Source organism: Medicago truncatula, chromosome 5, assembly GCF_003473485.1.
Source record: "Medicago truncatula cultivar Jemalong A17 chromosome 5, MtrunA17r5.0-ANR, whole genome shotgun sequence".
In the NCBI taxonomy this organism is placed as follows: domain Eukaryota; kingdom Viridiplantae; phylum Streptophyta; class Magnoliopsida; order Fabales; family Fabaceae; genus Medicago; species Medicago truncatula.
Genome location: NC_053046.1, coordinates 358,179 through 377,140, shown reverse-complemented (window position 1 = coordinate 377,140; position 18,962 = coordinate 358,179). Strand labels below are relative to the sequence as shown.

Below are 18,962 nucleotides of genomic sequence, written 5' to 3'. Positions count from 1 at the left end.
TCCATTTAGAACTAATGATAAAGTCTAGTGGTACTAATTCATCGGGGAGCGAGATTCGTGACTTCTCTAGTTTTGTGCGTAATAAGGGTTTCTTTGATTTTCCTCTCCTGGTAGGCACTTTACCTGGTGTCAACCTAATGGGGGTGCCATGAGTAGGATGGACCGTTTTCTCCTTTCGACTGGTGGTTCTTAGATATTCCTCCCACAACTCGGTGGTTCTTAGATATTCGTCCCAAAGTTGGGGTCCTAAGCCTTTTAGGTTCAACAACTTCTGGTTATCCCATCGTGACATTGGGGAGGTGGTTGATCGAAGTTGGAATCGGTCAAGGCCACCGGAATGGATGGTGCCATTAAAAAAAAGTCCATGATGTTTAAGTTGTTAGTAATGATAATCTAGTCGAATGCATTGAAATAGGAGACCTCCCTCCCCGTTACCAAATGACTAGTCTCCTAAGAATATTCTTGAGGTAAGTTCTTCCAGTACTCCTGTAAATATGATCAATACTCTTGTTGGTTACAAATTACCTTTTGGGCGAAATCGGGGACAACCACCAAATCGTTACTCTCCAGATTATGAGGCGAAAGGCTAAAATTTCAATTAAAAACCATGTTTCTTCTTCTCAAAGATTATCATAACCACAAAAATCATTTGTGTATCAGTTGTCATCTGATCAAATTCATACTAATATTCATGAAGCTTTAGAGAATCCCAAATGGAGCCAATTAATAAAAGAGGAGATGGATGCACTTCATAATAACAAGACATGGAACCTTGTCCCCATGCCAAGAAATAAGAAAATAGTGGGATGTAAATGTATTTTTTAATCAAACATAAAGCAGATGGCCCATTGAAATACACAAGGCAAGACTTGTGGCAAAAGGGTACACACAAACACTCTCCCACTCAAACCACCAAATTTTCTTAGTGTTTATAATTAAACACAAATTGTTTTCTTCATTTTTCAATTTTAAATGATGTACAAGCTATCAGCATTGTATTGGAAGAGTTGGAAGTTTGACTCTCTCCAAAAAAACAATATAAAAATCAACCTTGGTAGTTCAACCTTGGTATAAAAATCAAATGTCATGTGTTCCGTTGTGAGGGCAAAAATTTCCCAACTTGTAGAAATCCCTTGAGGTATCTGCTGGAGGTCAAAATCCCAATTAAAGTGAGTTTGCAAAAATAAATAAATGATTCACAAGTTGGCTTATATGTAAAAATAAATATTGTGCAAACTGCAATTGTTGCTGCTGGCTGATAGGAAATGTTTTATAATATTATAGTATATTTTTTTTAGAGGAGTTTGATTAGTTGTTTGGTTATAGTTAGTTAGTGCCGTTTTATTATATGATAATAATACTAAGATTTTTTTTTGATACGGTGAACGAACTACTGTTTTATTATTAGTGAATTCAAATTTTATTTGATGCTGTTCTTGGTAACACCAAATTTTAACCTCAATTCACCAAGGAACCCAACAAGTTTATGCAAAAATAGACTTCAAATTTTATCTACCAAAAAATACAATTCAATTTTTTTTTGGTACAGAATTTTAATTTTGAACAAATTCATGCATGTTTTGTTGTCTATCAGTGTTGACAATGTCCAATGACTTTCTGACCGTCCTTCAGAACACACTATTAAACCCTGCCGTCCTAACTCCTAAGTTGAAAATTGTTATGTACCTTAGCTCGAAGGGGCATGTCCAAAGAAAACTACCACTACAAGGTCCACTCTTTATATATTCACCACAACTATTAATTGGTACCTTGTTTTCATCAAACAAATTATAGCTCGATCTGCAGGCTGCAACTTTGTCCATTCCATTCCTATTGTTTTGCAGATCAAGGGAAACATGATAAAGGAATCAAACAACAAGCAAAGCAAGTTTAAGCATTACATTTTAACTCCTGTTAGAATTCTAAACAAGGCTAAGGGGTTGATGGCTTGTTCTGGAAGAAATGCTTGCTCTTCACCTGTTCACATTGCAGACACTAAGAGCGTAGTTAACAATGTGAATGCTCCAAATGGTAGTGAAAGACAGTCACTGAGGGAGATTTTAAGAACTGCGCCGATCAATGAAACAAGATTTGTTACAAATATTGGAGAAAAAGTAGTGCCAATCAGAAATAATATAGGGAGTGGTGGTGTTGTTATGCAAAGGAGGCAAAGGCAGCGGATTGCGGGGTATAAATATAATAGAAATAAAATGAGCTATCAGACTGAGGTGAGAAAGATGGGGAGAATTGATGAGGATAAACCTTGTTACTTTGAGGAAGATGAAAGTGATCATTCCATTTCCAAGGCCAGTTTAGTGTATCTGTATCCAAGAAGTAGCAGGACCAGTACTGTTGTGAAGAACCAAACGCAGTGATGGAATATATGACATGAAATCATGTACTCTTACTAGCCTCTAGAAGAAGAACCAATTTTCTAGATATTATATGGTTCAACTTTTTCCATAAACTCACCATGTAGTTTTGGAGTGTACTTAATTTTCATTTTCAATCACTAATAATTTTGTTCACTAATAGTTTTGGATGAGTTTGTGTATGTTATAATGGCATCATCATTAAATTATAATGATCTACTCGCTTGAAGTTTGTTATTTTTTCAAATTTTGAAGTGCTTTCAACTAATACAAGACACCTAAGAACGCTTGAATGATGAGATGATTATTCGTATATCTTGAACATGGGTGTCCTTGATGAAAAGTAGAACTAGTTGAGAAAGATCATCTACAACTAAAATAATGTCCTTATATCTTGAACATTATGCTATGATTGCATAATCACAATGCATCCTCCAATTTTTGTATCCGTAGAATTAATTGACACAATTGTACCGCTCTTCTTAGGTTCTCATGATGGAATTCTTCCGGTATCAATGTTTGTTTGAGTCAGTTCATAGAGAGTTTGTCTGTCCTTTAAATTGGTTCAATATTGATGAACAGTGAGATTAGTCTCTTGTCATACCCCAATTTTTGACCTAAGATCACATTTCATTTGTCTTTTGGCCCGGAATTGTTTGCCTTTTTAGGAAAAATTTCGGCAGAGACATATTTTAAATACCTCATTTTTTGTTCATTTTTTTTACCACTCTTTTTAGTCATTTTATTCTAGTCCTTTTCGTTATTATTATTATGTTGTTTGTTTTTATTTTTATTAAAAAAGGCATAAAATGAAAATTCATCAAGAATAGTCTACCAGAACGTTCTGGTCGTACTACGAGTGAAATAAAGTGACCTCATTATGTCCCATCAAATATACCACTAGATTACAGCTGCACAACACCACACGTTTTGCTTCAAAAGTGCATGAAACTAAAAGAACGTTCTTGAGAACATTCTGGTTGAACTTCAAAGGGATAAGAATGACATCATCATGTTCCCTCATGTTGCCACCAGATCGCAACTGTTTTTTCATCACGTGTGGTTGTCTCAAAAAGGAAAGGAACAACAAGAATGTTCTTAAGAACATTCTCCATGTGGCAAATTTTACAACTTGGACACTCTTGCTCTTCAAAGCAACAAAGGACAGCACTTGTAGCTTTCAAAGAAGTGCCAAACAGCTGTAAAAAAACAAGTGGCCTCCAAACTTCTACAGCTTGCATTCACGTGTCCACCTTTTCTCTTTGCAAATTGGAAGTTCCAGAACGTTCTGGAGAACGTTCTGCACGAACAAAATTCACTTTTTTCTCATTCTTGTGCTCCAAGCAACAAAAAGCAAGAGCACATGGGCTATTTTTTTTTTCCGTACAAGCTTCACAGTTGTATGTTCATGTATATTTCAAGTGAGCTTCACAAATCTAAAGCCTACACAAGAAGAACGTTCTCAAGAATGTTCTGGTGAAGGTACAACAAGATAAGGATGTCATCCTAATGCCACCATATCACAGCTGACTTACAGTCACACGTATGTACTCTTTCCCAAACAGCTGGAACTCAAAGAATGTCTGAAGAACATTCTACAACTCACAAAGGTTTCCTTTTTGAGTATCCTTGCGCTCCAAGCTACAAAAACACAAGCACATGAGCTGTTTTTGGAGAGGACAACACAGCTGTATTTGTCTGTCAAGCAGCAAGACAAAGGCTTCTATAAATACAAGCACACACCCTTGTTAATTCTCAAGAGGCTTACACACAAAGAATTGAATCTCTCTCAAAGTGAAGGTGCTCACTACTTTCAAACAAAGTTTTTTTCTTCTTCTTTCTTTCTTTCTTTTCTTTCTCATCACCATCAACAAACAAACACAAAACAACACACCCTCATTACCAAAACAAACAAAAATCAAACAAAACAACCCTCTTTTTTTTCTTTTTTTTTCTTTCTTTCTTCTACTCTCCCACAAGGGTATATCATCTCCCCTTTCTTTTCTTTCCTCCTTTTTCTTTTCCTTTTCACTTTTTCCTTTCGTCTTGCTCTCTCTCTCTCTCTCTCTCTCTCTCTCTCTCTCTCTCTATATATATATATATATATATATTTTAATTTATTTTTCACTAAAATACACACCTCAATCCAGAGTGCTCTGGTCCAAAATTAACTGTTAATATTATATTTTTATCCTCCAGAGTGCTCTGGTCCTAAATTAACTGTTAATATTTTATTTTTGTTTAATTTAATTATTCTCCAGAACAATCTGGTCCTTGTTAATTAAATTAATCCAGAGTGCTCTGGTCCTATATTAACTGTTAATATTATATTTTTGTTTAATTTAAATATTCTCCAGAACAATCTGGTCCTTGTTAATTAAATTAATCCAGAGTGCTCTGGTCCTTGTTAATTAAATTAATCCAGAGTGCTCTGGTCCTAAGTTAATTGTTAATATTATATTTTTGTTCTCCAGAGTGTTCTGGTCCTATATATATTAAATACTATTTATCTTGTTGAACTAACGTAAACTAACAATCTTTTCTTCACACCCACACACTTTTATTTTTTATTTCTCTATTAGTTTAATTTTCAGTTATTATGCAAAAACAACAAAAACATTCAAATATCCAAAATTCACAAAAAAACTTTTCACAATAAACCTTGATCTTAAATCAAGTGACCGGGTTTTTATTTTATTTTTCTTAATCAAATTTCAAATCAATTCTAATTCAACTTTAAGTTAGTTTTCTTCAATCTAAAAAACACAAATCAATTCTCATTTGCCACTTGGTTTTTTATTTTCAAAACCTTTTTTCAAAATCTAATAAAAAACACTCAACCAATCAAACGTCAATTTCTACCCCGAACTACGAGGTTTTGATCCCTCACGGGTACGTAGGCAGAGGACCTTGTCCTTCCAAATCAATTAAAAAACAATTTTCTTTTTTTTTCTTTTCAACTTTCAACTAAAAAACAAATTTCTTTTTTCTTATCAATTAAAAACAATTATCTTCTTTCTTTTCAACTAAAAATCAATTTTCTTTTTCGTTTTAACTCATCATCCAATTTTATTTTCATCTCTTCAAATAAGCAAAGCAATTTAGCACAAGATAAATTAAGTAAAAGGTTCCTACGGAGTACCGTAGACGCTTAGGGTGCTAACATCTTCCCTTCGCGTAACCAACCCCCGAATCCAAAGTCTTAAGGGTTTTTACTCATTTTTTCCCTCCCACGAATAAAATTGAGAGTTCAAAGATTGACGATTCAAAATCAATTAATGGTTTGACATCCGAAAATCACGAGCACAGAAATGGCGACTTCACTGGGGACTTAAATTCTACGCGGGTTAAACCCACCTTACTTTCCTTATTTTGTGCTTTATTATTTGTTTACGCTTTGTAAATATTTTCTTACATGTTTACTTTACTACGTGAGTAGCGAGATAAGCTCTACACCCGAGCTTGAGGGAAACTTAAGATAGGACGGTGGTATAATCATAGTTCCATGCCAAGAGTACTCTTCGGTATTGGCACATGTGATAACCCCACTCAACGGAGGGATCTTGGAAGTATATGTTGTCAACGTGAGTACTCATGTTTGGCATGCTATTTTCAAGTGACCCTTGAAGTTGAGGACCTTTAGTCACCTTTAACCCATCTTGGCCTTTTAGGACGTAGTGCGGTGGCTAATCGAGAGTACTCTTGAATTAGTTGATACGCGATACTACACCCAAACGAGATTTTCCGACGAATATAATTGGAATGGGAGTACTCCCGTCACCCGATAAATATTCGGAAGTGGTTAAAGACTTTGGGAACTTGGTAGAACCCTTGTTACCAGTGCAATTTAAAACCTTAGTCCTTACCAAATGGCGTTGTTACCCTTTGACTCCAACATATGAACTTAACCTCACCGTGCATCCTATGTGCTTTAGTATTATCATGCATACATGCATCCATCCATAAATATTTTTTCCATTCATCAAAAATTTTGAAGGACTTATAAAAGCTTTGTTGTAAACATTGTAGATATGAGGAGCCTTAGGCAGTATAGTTTCAGGAAGCCGGATCTCTTGAGTTTGAGGAAGCTAGGGAAGAAAGTGGTTTGTACGGACGATTTCTATAAGCAACATGGAAATTTGATGGGTGTTGTTAAGAAAAATATCGACGAAGGGCTTCTCAACGCTTTTGTTCAATTCTATGACCCGGGCTACCATTGCTTCACTTTTCAAGATTACCAGATCCTTCCCACCTTGGAGGAGTACTCTTGTTGGATTAATCTACCAGTGTTGGACAAAGTACCTTTTAGTGGCCTCGAGGAAACTCCCAAGCACTCAACTATTGCCACAGCCCTCCATCTTGAAACGGACGAAGTGAAAGCACATCTCATCACTAGGGGGAAATTTTTGGGTTTCTCCACCGATTTCCTTTACGAAAGGACCACATTCTTTGACAAAATGGGGGTTGCCTATGCTTTTAACTCCATCCTTGCCTTGCTTATTTATGGCCTCGTACTCTTCCCTAGCCTCGACAACTTTGTGGACATCAAGGCTATCCAAATTTTCTTGTCAAGGAACCCTGTCCCTACCTTATTAGGTGATACCTATCTCTCCATCCATAGACGCACCCAATCTGGTCGTGGAACTATCCTTTGTTGTGCACAATTGCTATATCGGTGGATCACCTCTCACTTACCCCAAACTCCTCGCTTCACCACCAATCCAGAAAACCTTCTTTGGTCAAAAAGACTCATGTCCCTTACTCCAGCCGAGGTAGTGTGGTACGATCGGGTTTATGACAAAGGAACCATTATTGACAGTTGTGGGAAATTCTCCAATGTACCACTTCTTGGGTTGGAAGGAGGAATTAGCTACAATCCTACACTTGCCCGACGCCAGTTCGGATATCCCATGGAAAGGAAGCCTCTCAGCATCTATCTAGAGAATGTGTATTACCTCAACATAGATGACAGTAAAGGTATGAGGGAGCAAGTTGTGCAAGCTTGGCACACCATTCGTAGAAGAGACAAAGGCCAGTTAGGGAAGAAGACAGGTGCCGTTCATGAATCATACACTCAGTGGGTGATAGATAGAGCTGTCCAAATTGGGATGCCTTACAAGATATCAAGATTGGTATCTGCAATCACTCCAGCACCACCCCTACCTATGACCTTTGACACCGAGAAGGAATACCAAGAGCGTTTAGCTGAGGCGGAACGTGAAGTACATAGGTGGAAAAGAGAGTATCAGGAAAAGGATCAGGAGTATGAGGCTGTAATGGTCCTGCTGGAGCAAGAAGCCTATGATAGCCGCCAGAAAGATGTGATAATCACCAAGCTGAATGAAAGAATCAAGGAGAAAGATGCCGCACTTGATCAAATTCCCGGGCGGAAGAAGAAACGCATGGATCTCTTTGATGGGCCGCATTCCGATTTTGAGGATTAGTTCGCTTCAGAGGCTTGAGAGTCTTTTCAGTTTGTTGTTGATGTTTTTTTAGTTATGGAGTCTATCCCTTGGCTCACTTTGTTTAAAGGGAATTATCTTGTTTTATTTTGAAAGTTTATCCCTTGGCTTTGTTGTTAGAAAGGGAATTATCTTGTAATGACTATGTCTGTTTTAATGTTTTGTTTAGGGTCATATGTTTATAAAATTGCTTATATAGGTCCTTCGATAAAAAGATATATAAAAATTGCATATTTTGGCATATAGCATATCATGCATCATATTCATAAAAAGTGTCAAAACCAAGTCTCATACTCTCCTCATTTCTGTCTCAGAAAAAAGCAAAGTGGCCCGGCGTATTCAGTACAAACCTACCCGTGTTCACCGTACTCGAGCATACATCAAGAAGAAGATGACAACTGCTGAACAAGAGAACAGTGACCTTAGGGAGGAGGTTAGTAACCTCAAGGAAGGTATAGAGAAGATAACCGCAATGATGATTGACATGATGGCCGCACAGGCACAAGCCTCTCAAGCGCAAAATGCTCAGACCACTCAGGCACATGTTGAAGCTTCTCAGTCTGCTGGTTCTCCTGCAATCCAGCCAATTCCTACTACTTCTGCTGATACTTCACAACCAATTCCTACTGGTTCCACCGCAGCTGTTGGTACTACACAACCTTTGGTGACTGACATGTACAATTCAGGCTTCCATCCCGTTGGACCTTCCGGTTTCTCTTTCCCTCCTCAGTACTGTATGCCGCCAGGCTACCCGTGGGGCATGCCGCTCGCAACTAATGAAGGTTTTCGTCATAATGCGCCGGAAATGCAGTTCCCTCTTGGCCAGCAACAAACACCGTTCTACCAGACCGGCCAGCCTTTTCCTCAGGCTACTATGACTTATGCCGGACCCCTCGTGCATGCTGCTCAGCAAGAGGAGGAACAAGTGTACCATTCCAATAGTGTGGCTGGTGATGATAGAGTGGGTAACTTAGAAGAAAAGTACGATGCGGTACATAAAGAGTTGAAGAGTATCCGGGGTAAGGAAGTGTTTAGCCATAATTTGAATGACCTCTGCTTGGTTGCGGATGTGGTTATACCTCCTAAGTTTAAAGTGCCGACCTTTGAGAAGTACACGGGGAATACTTGCCCTGAAATTCACTTAATCATGTATGTTAGGAGGATGACGGCTCATAGGAAGAATGAACCTCTACTCATCTACTGTTTTCAGGACAGTTTGGCTGGTCCCGCACTCACATGGTATATGAATTTGAAGGGTATCACTACTTTTGAGGAATTGGCTAATGCCTTCATCCAGCAGTATAAATATAACTCTTATCTGGCCCCTAACCGGAAAGAGCTGCAAGCTATGACTCAGGGTGATAAGGAATCTTTCAAAGAGTATGCCCAGCGCTTCATTCAGAAATCTGCTCAAATTCGTCCGCCTTTGGAAGAAAGAGAAGTGGCTGATCTGTTCTATGAGACTCTGAGCCCTTTCTACTCAGAGAAGATGCTTCTTTGTGCTTCACAGAAGTTTACCGACATGGTAGACGCGGGTGTTCGTATTGAAGAATGGGTCCGTAAGGGACGGGGTAGTAAAGATGGTGCCTCTTCAGGTGGTTATTCAGGAAGTTTGACAAGTGGGTCATCCAATGGTAATAGGAAGTTCGGAAATGGGTACCCAAAGAAGAATCCTCAAGAGGTCGGCATGGTGGCTCATGGCGGATCCCAACCTGTATACCCCAACTACCCCTATGTTGCTAATATTCCATCACCCATCCCAGCTCCACAAAACCCAAACTATCAACCACAAAGGCCTCAAGCCCACCGTCCATATTATCCACCACTATATCAATCACAACCTTATCAGCCACAACCGTTTTACCAACAACCATACTATCCCCTTCCACCACAACAACAACAGCCTCGTCAGCCTCGTCCTCCACCACAACAACCACAGCCTCGTCAGCCTCGCCCTCCAAGAAATCAATTCCCTCCTATCCCTATGCTGTATGGAGACTTGTTACCCTCCCTACTCGCTAGGGGTCTTGTTCAAGTTAAACCACGTCCCCCGGTGCCGAACCCTTTACCTCATTGGTATCGCCCAGACCTTACTTGTGAATTCCATCAAGGGGCACCAGGGCACGACATTGAGCACTGTTACCCTCTCAAAGACGCAGTCCAAAGATTGATTCACAACAAGGACTTATCCTTCAATGACCCTGACCCTGTTGCTCCAAACAACCCTCTACCACCTCATGGGCCGACGTTAACATGATTGAGAATTATCAGGAAGATGATCTCGTCACCAACGCTCAAGATGTCAGAACCCCGATGGTTCCAATGCATGTGAAGATGTGTAACGTAGGTATGTTTAGCCACGATCATATCAATTGTGAGGTGTGTTCTGCGGATCCCCACGGGTGCATTCAAGTTCAAAATGATGTACAAGGGTTAATGGATCAAGGAGAGCTGGTTGTCACAAGAGAAGATAAGAACATTTGTGTTGTAATTCCTGTGTTTAAGGATAGGACGAAATCAATTGGTGTTGTTACTCCAATATTCAAAGACAATGTCAAGACAATTGTCAATCCTTTGGCAATTTGTGTGCCAAAACCCAAGCTGTTTTTCTCCCAGAAGGCTATTCCATATAGCTACGAATCTACAGGCACAGAGGATGGTAAAGGGGTACTTTTGAGTCCTTCAACTTCGGTAGATAACATTGCTGAGAGTAGCCAAATTCTGAGAAGTGGACGTATTCTTCCGGCTGTTGTACAAGCAAAGAACAAAGCTCCGGTGATAGAATCAGTGCCAATACCAGATCCTAGCAAGGGTAAAAGTCTGGGTCAACCTAGTGGAACTAATAACGATGAAATTTTGAAACTGATCAAGAAAAGTGATTATAAGATAGTGGATCAGTTATTACAGACTCCATCCAAGATTTCTATCATGTCACTATTGACAAGTTCTGATGCTCATAGGGAAGCCTTGATGAAAGTATTGAATCAAGCCTACGTAGACCATGATGTGACTTTGGATCAATTTGGGAGCATTGTTGGAAATGTGACAGCATGCAACAACCTGAGTTTCAGTGAGGAAGACCTCCCGGTGGAGGGGAAAAATCATAACATGGCCTTACATATCTCTGTTATGTGCAAAACAGATTCTCTGTCCAATGTCTTGATAGACACTGGTTCTTCCCTCAATGTAATGGCGAAGACAACCTTTGATAAATTGACGTATTCAGACGGATTTATTAGGCCCAGTTGCGTGTCGGTAAGGGCATTTGATGGATCCAGGAAGACGGTGTGGGGAGAAATAGATTTACCTATCACTATTGGGCCCCAAGAGTTTAAAGTTACATTCCAGATAATGGATATTCAAGCTTCCTACAGCTGTTTACTTGGTAGACCATGGATTCATGAAGCAGGGGCAGTAACATCCACTCTTCACCAAAAGCTAAAGTTTGTGAGTCATGGAAAGCTTGTTACAGTGAGTGGGGAATCAGCTCTTTTGGTTAGCCATTTGTCGTCCTTTTCCTTCATTGGTGGTGAAAGTCCGGATGGAACGTCATTCCAAGGGTTCTCGGTTGAAAGCGGTACTACAAAAGGTGAAACATGCATGGCCTCTCTAAGGGATGCTCAGAGAGTAATCCAAGAAGGAAAAGCGGAAGGCTGGGGGCAATTAGTACAGTTGCCCGAGAACAAGCGCAAAGAAGGTTTGGGTTTCTCTGGCAATAAGCAAGTGGTGTTCGACCCAACTAGGGGCACTTTTCACAGTGCCGGATTCATTAATACACCACCTGAGACTAATGCAATTTTGGAAGATCAATCAGAAGAGGTGGCACCTGACTGTGTGACTCCTGATGGAAACTGCTGCAACTGGATTGCTGTTGACATCCCTTCTGCGATACCTTTTTCTAAGTAATGTGTTTGTCTTTGTTTTTTTTTTTTAAGAAAACTCCTTTCATCCTACCCCAGACGAAAGTGAAATCTTGCAGGGTTTGTTTTTACTTTAAGTTGTTTTCAGTATTAATAAAAATTGTCGTTTCTATCACGACCGTTATTTTATTTTAGTGCTTTTTCTAAAAAATGGTAATACAAAAAAACCAAAAACTTGTTCTTTTTTTTCTTTTAAAAAAAAAAAAAAAAATCAATTTCAAAGGTCTGCATCCACTATTTTTGCTAAAAATCAATCATGAATCATATGCAGACTAAGCATAAGTGAGCCCGTTGAACGTAGTGACCCTATGCTTCCGCCCAACTGGGAGTTCCCTGTTTATGAGGCTTGGGTAGAGGAGGATGAAGAGATTCCTAATGAGCTCAGATGGATGTTAGAACAAGAAAGAAAAGCCATTCAGCCTCATAAGGAAGAAATAGAATCGATCAACCTGGGTACTGAGGAAGATAAGAAAGAGATTAAGATTGGAGCGTCATTAGAGGCATCTGTCAAGAATAGGATAATTGAGCTTCTCAGAGAGTATGATGATATATTTGCGTGGTTCTACAAAGACATGCCGGGGTTAGACCCTGATGTTGTTGAACATCGTTTGCCTCTAAAGCCCGAGTGTCCTCCAGTCAAGCAGAAGTTAAGAAGATCTCATCCAGATATGGCTCTCAAGATCAAAGAGGAAGTGCGAAAGCAAATTGACGCAGGTTTCTTGATTACCTCTGAATATCCTCAATGGTTGGCCAACATAGTGCCCGTTCCGAAGAAAGATGGTAAGGTCAGAATGTGTGTTGACTATCGGGATTTGAACAAAGCTAGTCCGAAGGATGATTTCCCTTTACCTCACATTGATGTATTGGTTGATAGTACTGCTAGATGCAAGGTGTTCTCCTTCATGGATGGGTTTTCCGGGTATAACCAGATCAAGATGGCTCCGGAAGATAGAGAAAACACGTCTTTCATCACGCCATGGGGCGCTTTCTGCTACTTAGTAATGCCATTTGGATTGATAAATGCTGGCGCCACTTACCAGAGAGGCATGACTAAAATATTCCATGATATGATACATAAAGAGATTGAAGTATATGTGGATGATATGATTGTCAAGTCAGGCACTGAAGAAGAACATGTTGAGTATTTGTTAAAGATGTTTCAACGGTTGAGAAAGTACAAACTCCGATTAAATCCTAACAAGTGTACCTTCGGTGTTAGATCTGGCAAGCTCTTGGGTTTCATTGTCAGTCAGAAAGGTATTGAAGTAGATCCTGACAAAGTCAAAGCTATCAGGGAAATGCCGGCTCCAAAGACAGAGAAACAAGTTAGAGGCTTTTTGGGAAGATTGAAATACATCTCCAGATTCATCTCCCATATGACTGCCACATGTGGACCGATATTCAAGTTACTCCGTAAAGATCAGGGGATCGTTTGGACGGAAGATTGCCAGAAAGCTTTTGATAGCATCAAAGGGTATTTGTTAGAACCTCCGATTCTTGTCCCTCCAGTTGAAGGAAGGCCTTTGATCATGTATTTGACTGTGTTGGATGATTCTATGGGCTGCGTGCTTGGTCAACAAGACGAAACTGGAAAGAAAGAGCATGCCATTTACTACTTGAGTAAGAAGTTTACTGATTGTGAGTCCCGATATTCTATGCTTGAGAAAACTTGTTGCGCTTTGGCATGGGCCGCTAAGCGTCTCCGTCACTACATGGTTTACCACACTACTTGGTTGATATCCAAAATGGATCCGATCAAGTACCTTTTTGAGAAGCCGGCGTTAACAGGAAGAATTGCTCGTTGGCAGATGTTATTGTCTGAATATGATATTGTGTATCGCACTCAGAAAGCCATCAAGGGTAGTGTTCTTGCTGACCATTTGGCTCATCAACCAATTGAAGACTATCAGCCTATCAAGTTTGATTTCCCAGATGAAGAGATCATGTATTTAAAGATGAAAGATTGTGATGAACCGTTGTTTGGTGAAGGTCCTGATCCAGACTCTAAGTGGGGTTTGATTTTTGATGGAGCCGTCAATGTCTTTGGTAATGGAATAGGGGCAGTTATCCTTACTCCTAAAGGTACTCACATCCCTTTCACTGCAAGACTCCGGTTTGATTGCACGAATAATATTGCAGAATATGAAGCTTGCATCATGGGCATTGAAGAAGCCATTGACTTGAGGATTAAAAATATTGAAATATATGGAGATTCAGCTCTTGTGATTAACCAGATCAAAGGAAAATGGGAAACTCACCATGCTGGAATGATACCTTACAGAGACTATGCCAGACGTTTATTGACCTTCTTCAACAAGGTAGAGTTGCACCACATTCCTCGGGATGAGAATCGAATGGCAGATGCCCTAGCAACTTTATCTTCAATGATCAAGGTGAATCGAGGCAACGACATGCCTCTAATCAGTGTCAAGTTCCTTGATAGGCCCGCTTATGTGTTTGTAGCCGAAGCAGTTTTTGATGATAAGCCGTGGTTTCATGATATTAAAGTATTTCTTCAAACTCAAGAGTACCCTCCTGGGGCATCCCGTAAAGATAAGAGAACTCTAAGAAGACTGTCTGGCAATTTCTTCCTGAGTGGAGACGTCTTGTACAAAAGAAACTTTGATTCAGTTTTGCTCAGATGTGTGGACCGACGTGAAGCAGATTTATTAATGCATGAGATACACGAAGGCTCGTTCGGGACTCATTCTAGTGGATATTCAATGGCTAGGAAGGCATTGAGAGCAGGCTACTACTGGATAACGATGCATGCTGACTGTCATCATTATGCCAAGAAGTGCCACAAGTGCCAAATTTATGCTGATAAGATTCATGTTCCACCGTCTATGCTCAATGTTATCTCTTCTCCATGGCCGTTCTCTATGTGGGGCATTGATATGATTGGTCGAATCGAACCAAAAGCTTCCAATGGACATCGTTTCATACTAGTGGCTATTGACTACTTCACCAAATGGGTCGAAGCGGCATCTTATGCCAATGTGACCAAACAAGTAGTAGTCCGATTTATCAAGAACAATATCATATGCCGTTATGGCATTCCCAACAAGATCATCACGGATAATGGCACAAATTTGAACAATAAAATGATGAAGGAATTATGTGATGGTTTCAAGATCGAGCATCATAACTCTTCTCCTTATAGACCTCAGATGAATGGTGCGGTCGAAGCTGCAAACAAGAATATTAAGAAGATCGTGCAGAAGATGGTGGTTACCTATAAAGACTGGCATGAGATGTTGCCCTACGCTTTGTATGGTTATCGTACTTCAGTACGTACTTCAACAGGGGCAACCCCTTTTTCTTTGGTATATGGGACGGAAGCGATACTTCCGGTAGAAGTTGAAATCCCGTCATTGAGGGTCTTGATGGAAGCTGAGCTGTCAGAGGCTGAATGGTGTCAAAATAGGTATGATCAGTTGAATTTGATTGAGGAAAAACGCATGGCTGCTTTATGTCATGGACAGCTATATCAGACAAGGATGAAACAAGCGTTCGATAAAAAGGTTCGACCCCGTGAATTTAAAGAAGGAGACCTGGTGGTCAAGAGTATCAAGTCTTTCCAACCAGACCCTAGGGGAAAGTGGACACCTAATTATGAAGGTCCCTATGTGGTGAAAAGAGCTTTTTCTGGTGGTGCTTTAATTCTTACAACTATGGATGGAGAGGAGTTACCTCGTCCTGTGAATTCTGATGCAGTCAAGAAATACTTTGTCTAGATATATATGTAAAAGAACAATTCGGTAGGTCGAAAACCCGAAAGGGCGTCCTAAACAAAAAAAGAGCGTCTCGATGGACTGAAAACCCGAAAAGGCGGTCCATGCAAAAGTTAGAGACATATAAAAAAAAAAAGGATTATCATGATAGGTTGAAACCCACAAGGGCGATCTATGCAAAAGTTAAGGATTATGACAAAGTAACTGCATCAGATGAAACATCACTCACTTGGGGCACTTTAGCTGTCAGAAGTTCTCCGATATCAAAGCATCATAGGCAGTGGAATTCAAAGTTGTTAGAGAAAGTAGCGGTTATTATGTTCAATGTACCTTCCCCATATTAATTACCATTGTCCACATTTTGTAATCTGTGGTACCATGCTTTAGCTGGTTACCATTTCTTTTAAATCAATTCGAGCCTGTGCCCCTTTATTTGAAATTCATATTTATTCTATGTGCAAATTTTCTTCCATTTTTACTGTTAAAACTTGAAGTAAAAACTTTGAAAATTCTTTTAAAATCTTTATGTTTTCTTTTGGAAAAGAACAAAATGATGACAAATATATTATCTTTAATACATGTATCATAGAAGCATGTGTCAACATTCGATTCAAAAGCATGTAGATTCATTTGTATGGACATAGTCATTACTAAAAAAGGAAAAAAAAGAAGAAAAGAATACCAAAAGAAAAACAATGACTATTTGAAGCATAAGCTTGCAAAAGCACCTCAGTTTCAGTTCTGGAATGGCGACTTCGGCTAGTGTTTTGATTTTTGAGCTAAACTGTATCAGTGTTAAGATCGTTGGGCTTTATCCCACATGTGGTTTGTTTGAAGGGTTCTACCCCGACAATGTTTGACTCATCTCTAGTAATGGTATTCCCGTTGAGGATTTATGGGCGTTTGTGTTGTGATGTTGAGCCACTTCTTTTTTTGGACCTGCCTAACCTTGTCTCAACAGTCTTAACACTATACCGTCATTCGAGTCTCAGTCATATTCATTCATTCATGCATACATAGCATGAATATAAATATCATTCATACATGGTTGCGTTATTACCCAATGTCCTATTTATCTTGTGTCTCATAAAAGTATCATCCTCAATATGTCTGGTTCAAAGTTTGCCACTAGTTAATTTCAAGGGGTAGGTCTCGCATATTCGTCTTTATCTAATTCACGGTAATAGGCATGATCTCTTTTACATATTCGTCTTTACCTAATTCACGGTAATAGGCATGATCTCTTTTACATATTCGTCTTTACCTAATTCACGGTAATAGACATGATCTTTTCCTTGTATATTCGTCTTTACCTAATTCACGGTAATAGGCATGATTTACTTTGTTGCATATTCGTCTTTACCTAATTCACGGTAATAGGCATGATTTCTTTTGCATATTCGTCTTTACCTAATTCACGGTAATAGGCATGTTTTACTTTCTTGCATATTCGTCTTTACCTAATTCACGGTATTAGACATGATTTCTTTCTTTTGCATATTCGGCTTTACCTAATTCATGGTAATAGACAGGATTTCTTTCTTTTGCATATTCGTCTTTACCTAATTCACGGTAATAGACATGATCTTTTCCTTGTATATTCGTCTTTATCTAATTCACGGTAATAGGCATGTTTTACTTTCTTGCATATTCGTCTTTACCTAATTCGTAGTAATAGACATGATCTTTTCCTTGTATATTCGTCTTTACCTAATTCACGGTAATATACATGATTTCTTTCTTGCGTATTCGTCTTTACCTAATTCACGGTAATAGGCATGATTATTTCCTCCAGGGTCGTCTTTACCAATTCTAAAGGTAATAGACATATGTTTATCTTTCTTGTAATGTCGTCTTTACCAATTTAAAGGTAATGTGCAGTTTTTCTTTCTCCCCAGTAATACTTGTCATTTTGGTCCTCAGTCGTTCTATTTTTGTCGGTGTTGCATTCATAATTGCATCGCATGCATTCATATCATTAGGCTCATGAGCGTTGCATTCTTAGCATTCCAACCGGTCAAAATTGGTGTACTTAATATTTAAGTCTCTTCGACCTGTTGATTTAAAAGTTTCTTTTTAAATCTCTGTGACGAAGAAACTTAAATAGGGGCATCTGTCATACCCCAATTTTTGACCTAAGATCACATTTCATTTGTCTTTTGGCCCGGAATTGTTTGCCTTTTTAGGAAAAATTTCGGCAGAGACATATTTTAAATACCTCATTTTTTGTTCATTTTTTTTACCACTCTTTTTAGTCATTTTATTCTAGTCCTTTTCGTTATTATTATTATCATTATTTTATTATGTTGTTTGTTTTTATTTTTATTAAAAAAGGCATAAAATAAAAATTCATCAAGAATAGTCTACCAGAACGTTCTGGTCGTACTACGAGTGAAATAAAGTGACCTCATTATGTCCCATCAAATATACCACTAGATTACAGCTGCACAACACCACACGTTTTGCTTCAAAAGTGCATGGAACTAAAAGAACGTTCTTGAGAACATTCTGGTTGAACTTCAAAGGGATAAGAATGACATCATCATGTTCCCTCATGTTGCCACCAGATCGCAACTGTTTTTTCATCACGTGTGGTTGTCTCAAAAAGGAAAGGAACAACAAGAATGTTCTTAAGAACATTCTCCATGTGGCAAATTTTACAACTTGGACACTCTTGCTCTTCAAAGCAACAAAGGACAGCACTTGTAGCTTTCAAAGAAGTGCCAAACAGCTGTAAAAAAACAAGTGGCCTCCAAACTTCTACAGCTTGCATTCACGTGTCCACCTTTTCTCTTTGCAAATTGGAAGTTCCAGAACGTTCTAGAGAACGTTCTGCACGAACAAAATTCACTTTTTTCTCATTCTTGTGCTCCAAGCAACAAAAAGCAAGAGCACATGGGCTATTTTTTTTTTCCGTACAAGCTTCACAGTTGTATGTTCATGTATATTTCAAGTGAGCTTCACAAATCTAAAGCCTACACAAGAAGAACGTTCTCAAGAATGTTCTGGTGAAGGTACAACAAGATAAGGATGTCATCCTAATGCCACCATATCACAGCTGGCTTACAGTCACACGTATGTACTCTTTCCCAAACAGCTGGAACTCAAAGAATGTCTGAAGAACATTCTACAACTCACAAAGGTTTCCTTTTTGAGTATCCTTGCGCTCCAAGCTACAAAAACACAAGCACATGGGCTGTTTTTGGAGAGGACAACACAGCTGTATTTGTCTGTCAAGCAGCAAGACAAAGGCTTCTATAAATACAAGCACACACCCTTGTTAATTCTCAAGAGGCTTACACACAAAGAATTGAATCTCTCTCAAAGTGAAGGTGCTCACTACTTTCAAACAAAGTTTTTTTCTTCTTCTTTCTTTCTCATCACCATCAACAAACAAACACAAAACAACACACCCTCATTACCAAAACAAACAAAAATCAAACAAAACAACCCTCTTTTTTTTCTTTTTTTTTC

General features: G+C 39.0%; 3 protein-coding genes across 3 annotated transcripts; all 3 read left to right on the top strand.

Moving 5' to 3' along the window:
- The first annotated feature begins 1,691 nt into the window (after nt 1–1,691).
- LOC11440127 (uncharacterized) lies at nt 1,692–2,528 on the top strand. Its single transcript, XM_003610588.4, has one exon. The coding sequence runs from the start codon at nt 1,857–1,859 to the stop codon at nt 2,373–2,375; it is 519 nt and encodes a 172-aa protein (XP_003610636.2). The 5' UTR covers nt 1,692–1,856; the 3' UTR covers nt 2,376–2,528.
- A 5,697-nt stretch (nt 2,529–8,225) lies between these two features.
- LOC112421922 (uncharacterized) lies at nt 8,226–10,091 on the top strand. The gene has a single exon (XM_024784089.1). It carries the CDS (start codon nt 8,226–8,228, stop codon nt 10,089–10,091), a length of 1,866 nt encoding a protein of 621 aa, XP_024639857.1.
- Nucleotides 10,088–18,749, top strand: LOC112421921 (uncharacterized). The gene is made up of 6 exons (XM_039834347.1): nt 10,088–11,736; nt 12,026–13,901; nt 13,989–14,880; nt 15,046–15,408; nt 18,443–18,502; nt 18,586–18,749. The coding sequence occupies exons 1-6, from the start codon at nt 10,088–10,090 to the stop codon at nt 18,747–18,749; spliced, it is 5,004 nt and encodes a 1,667-aa protein (XP_039690281.1).
- The last annotated feature ends 213 nt before the right edge of the window (nt 18,750–18,962 follow it).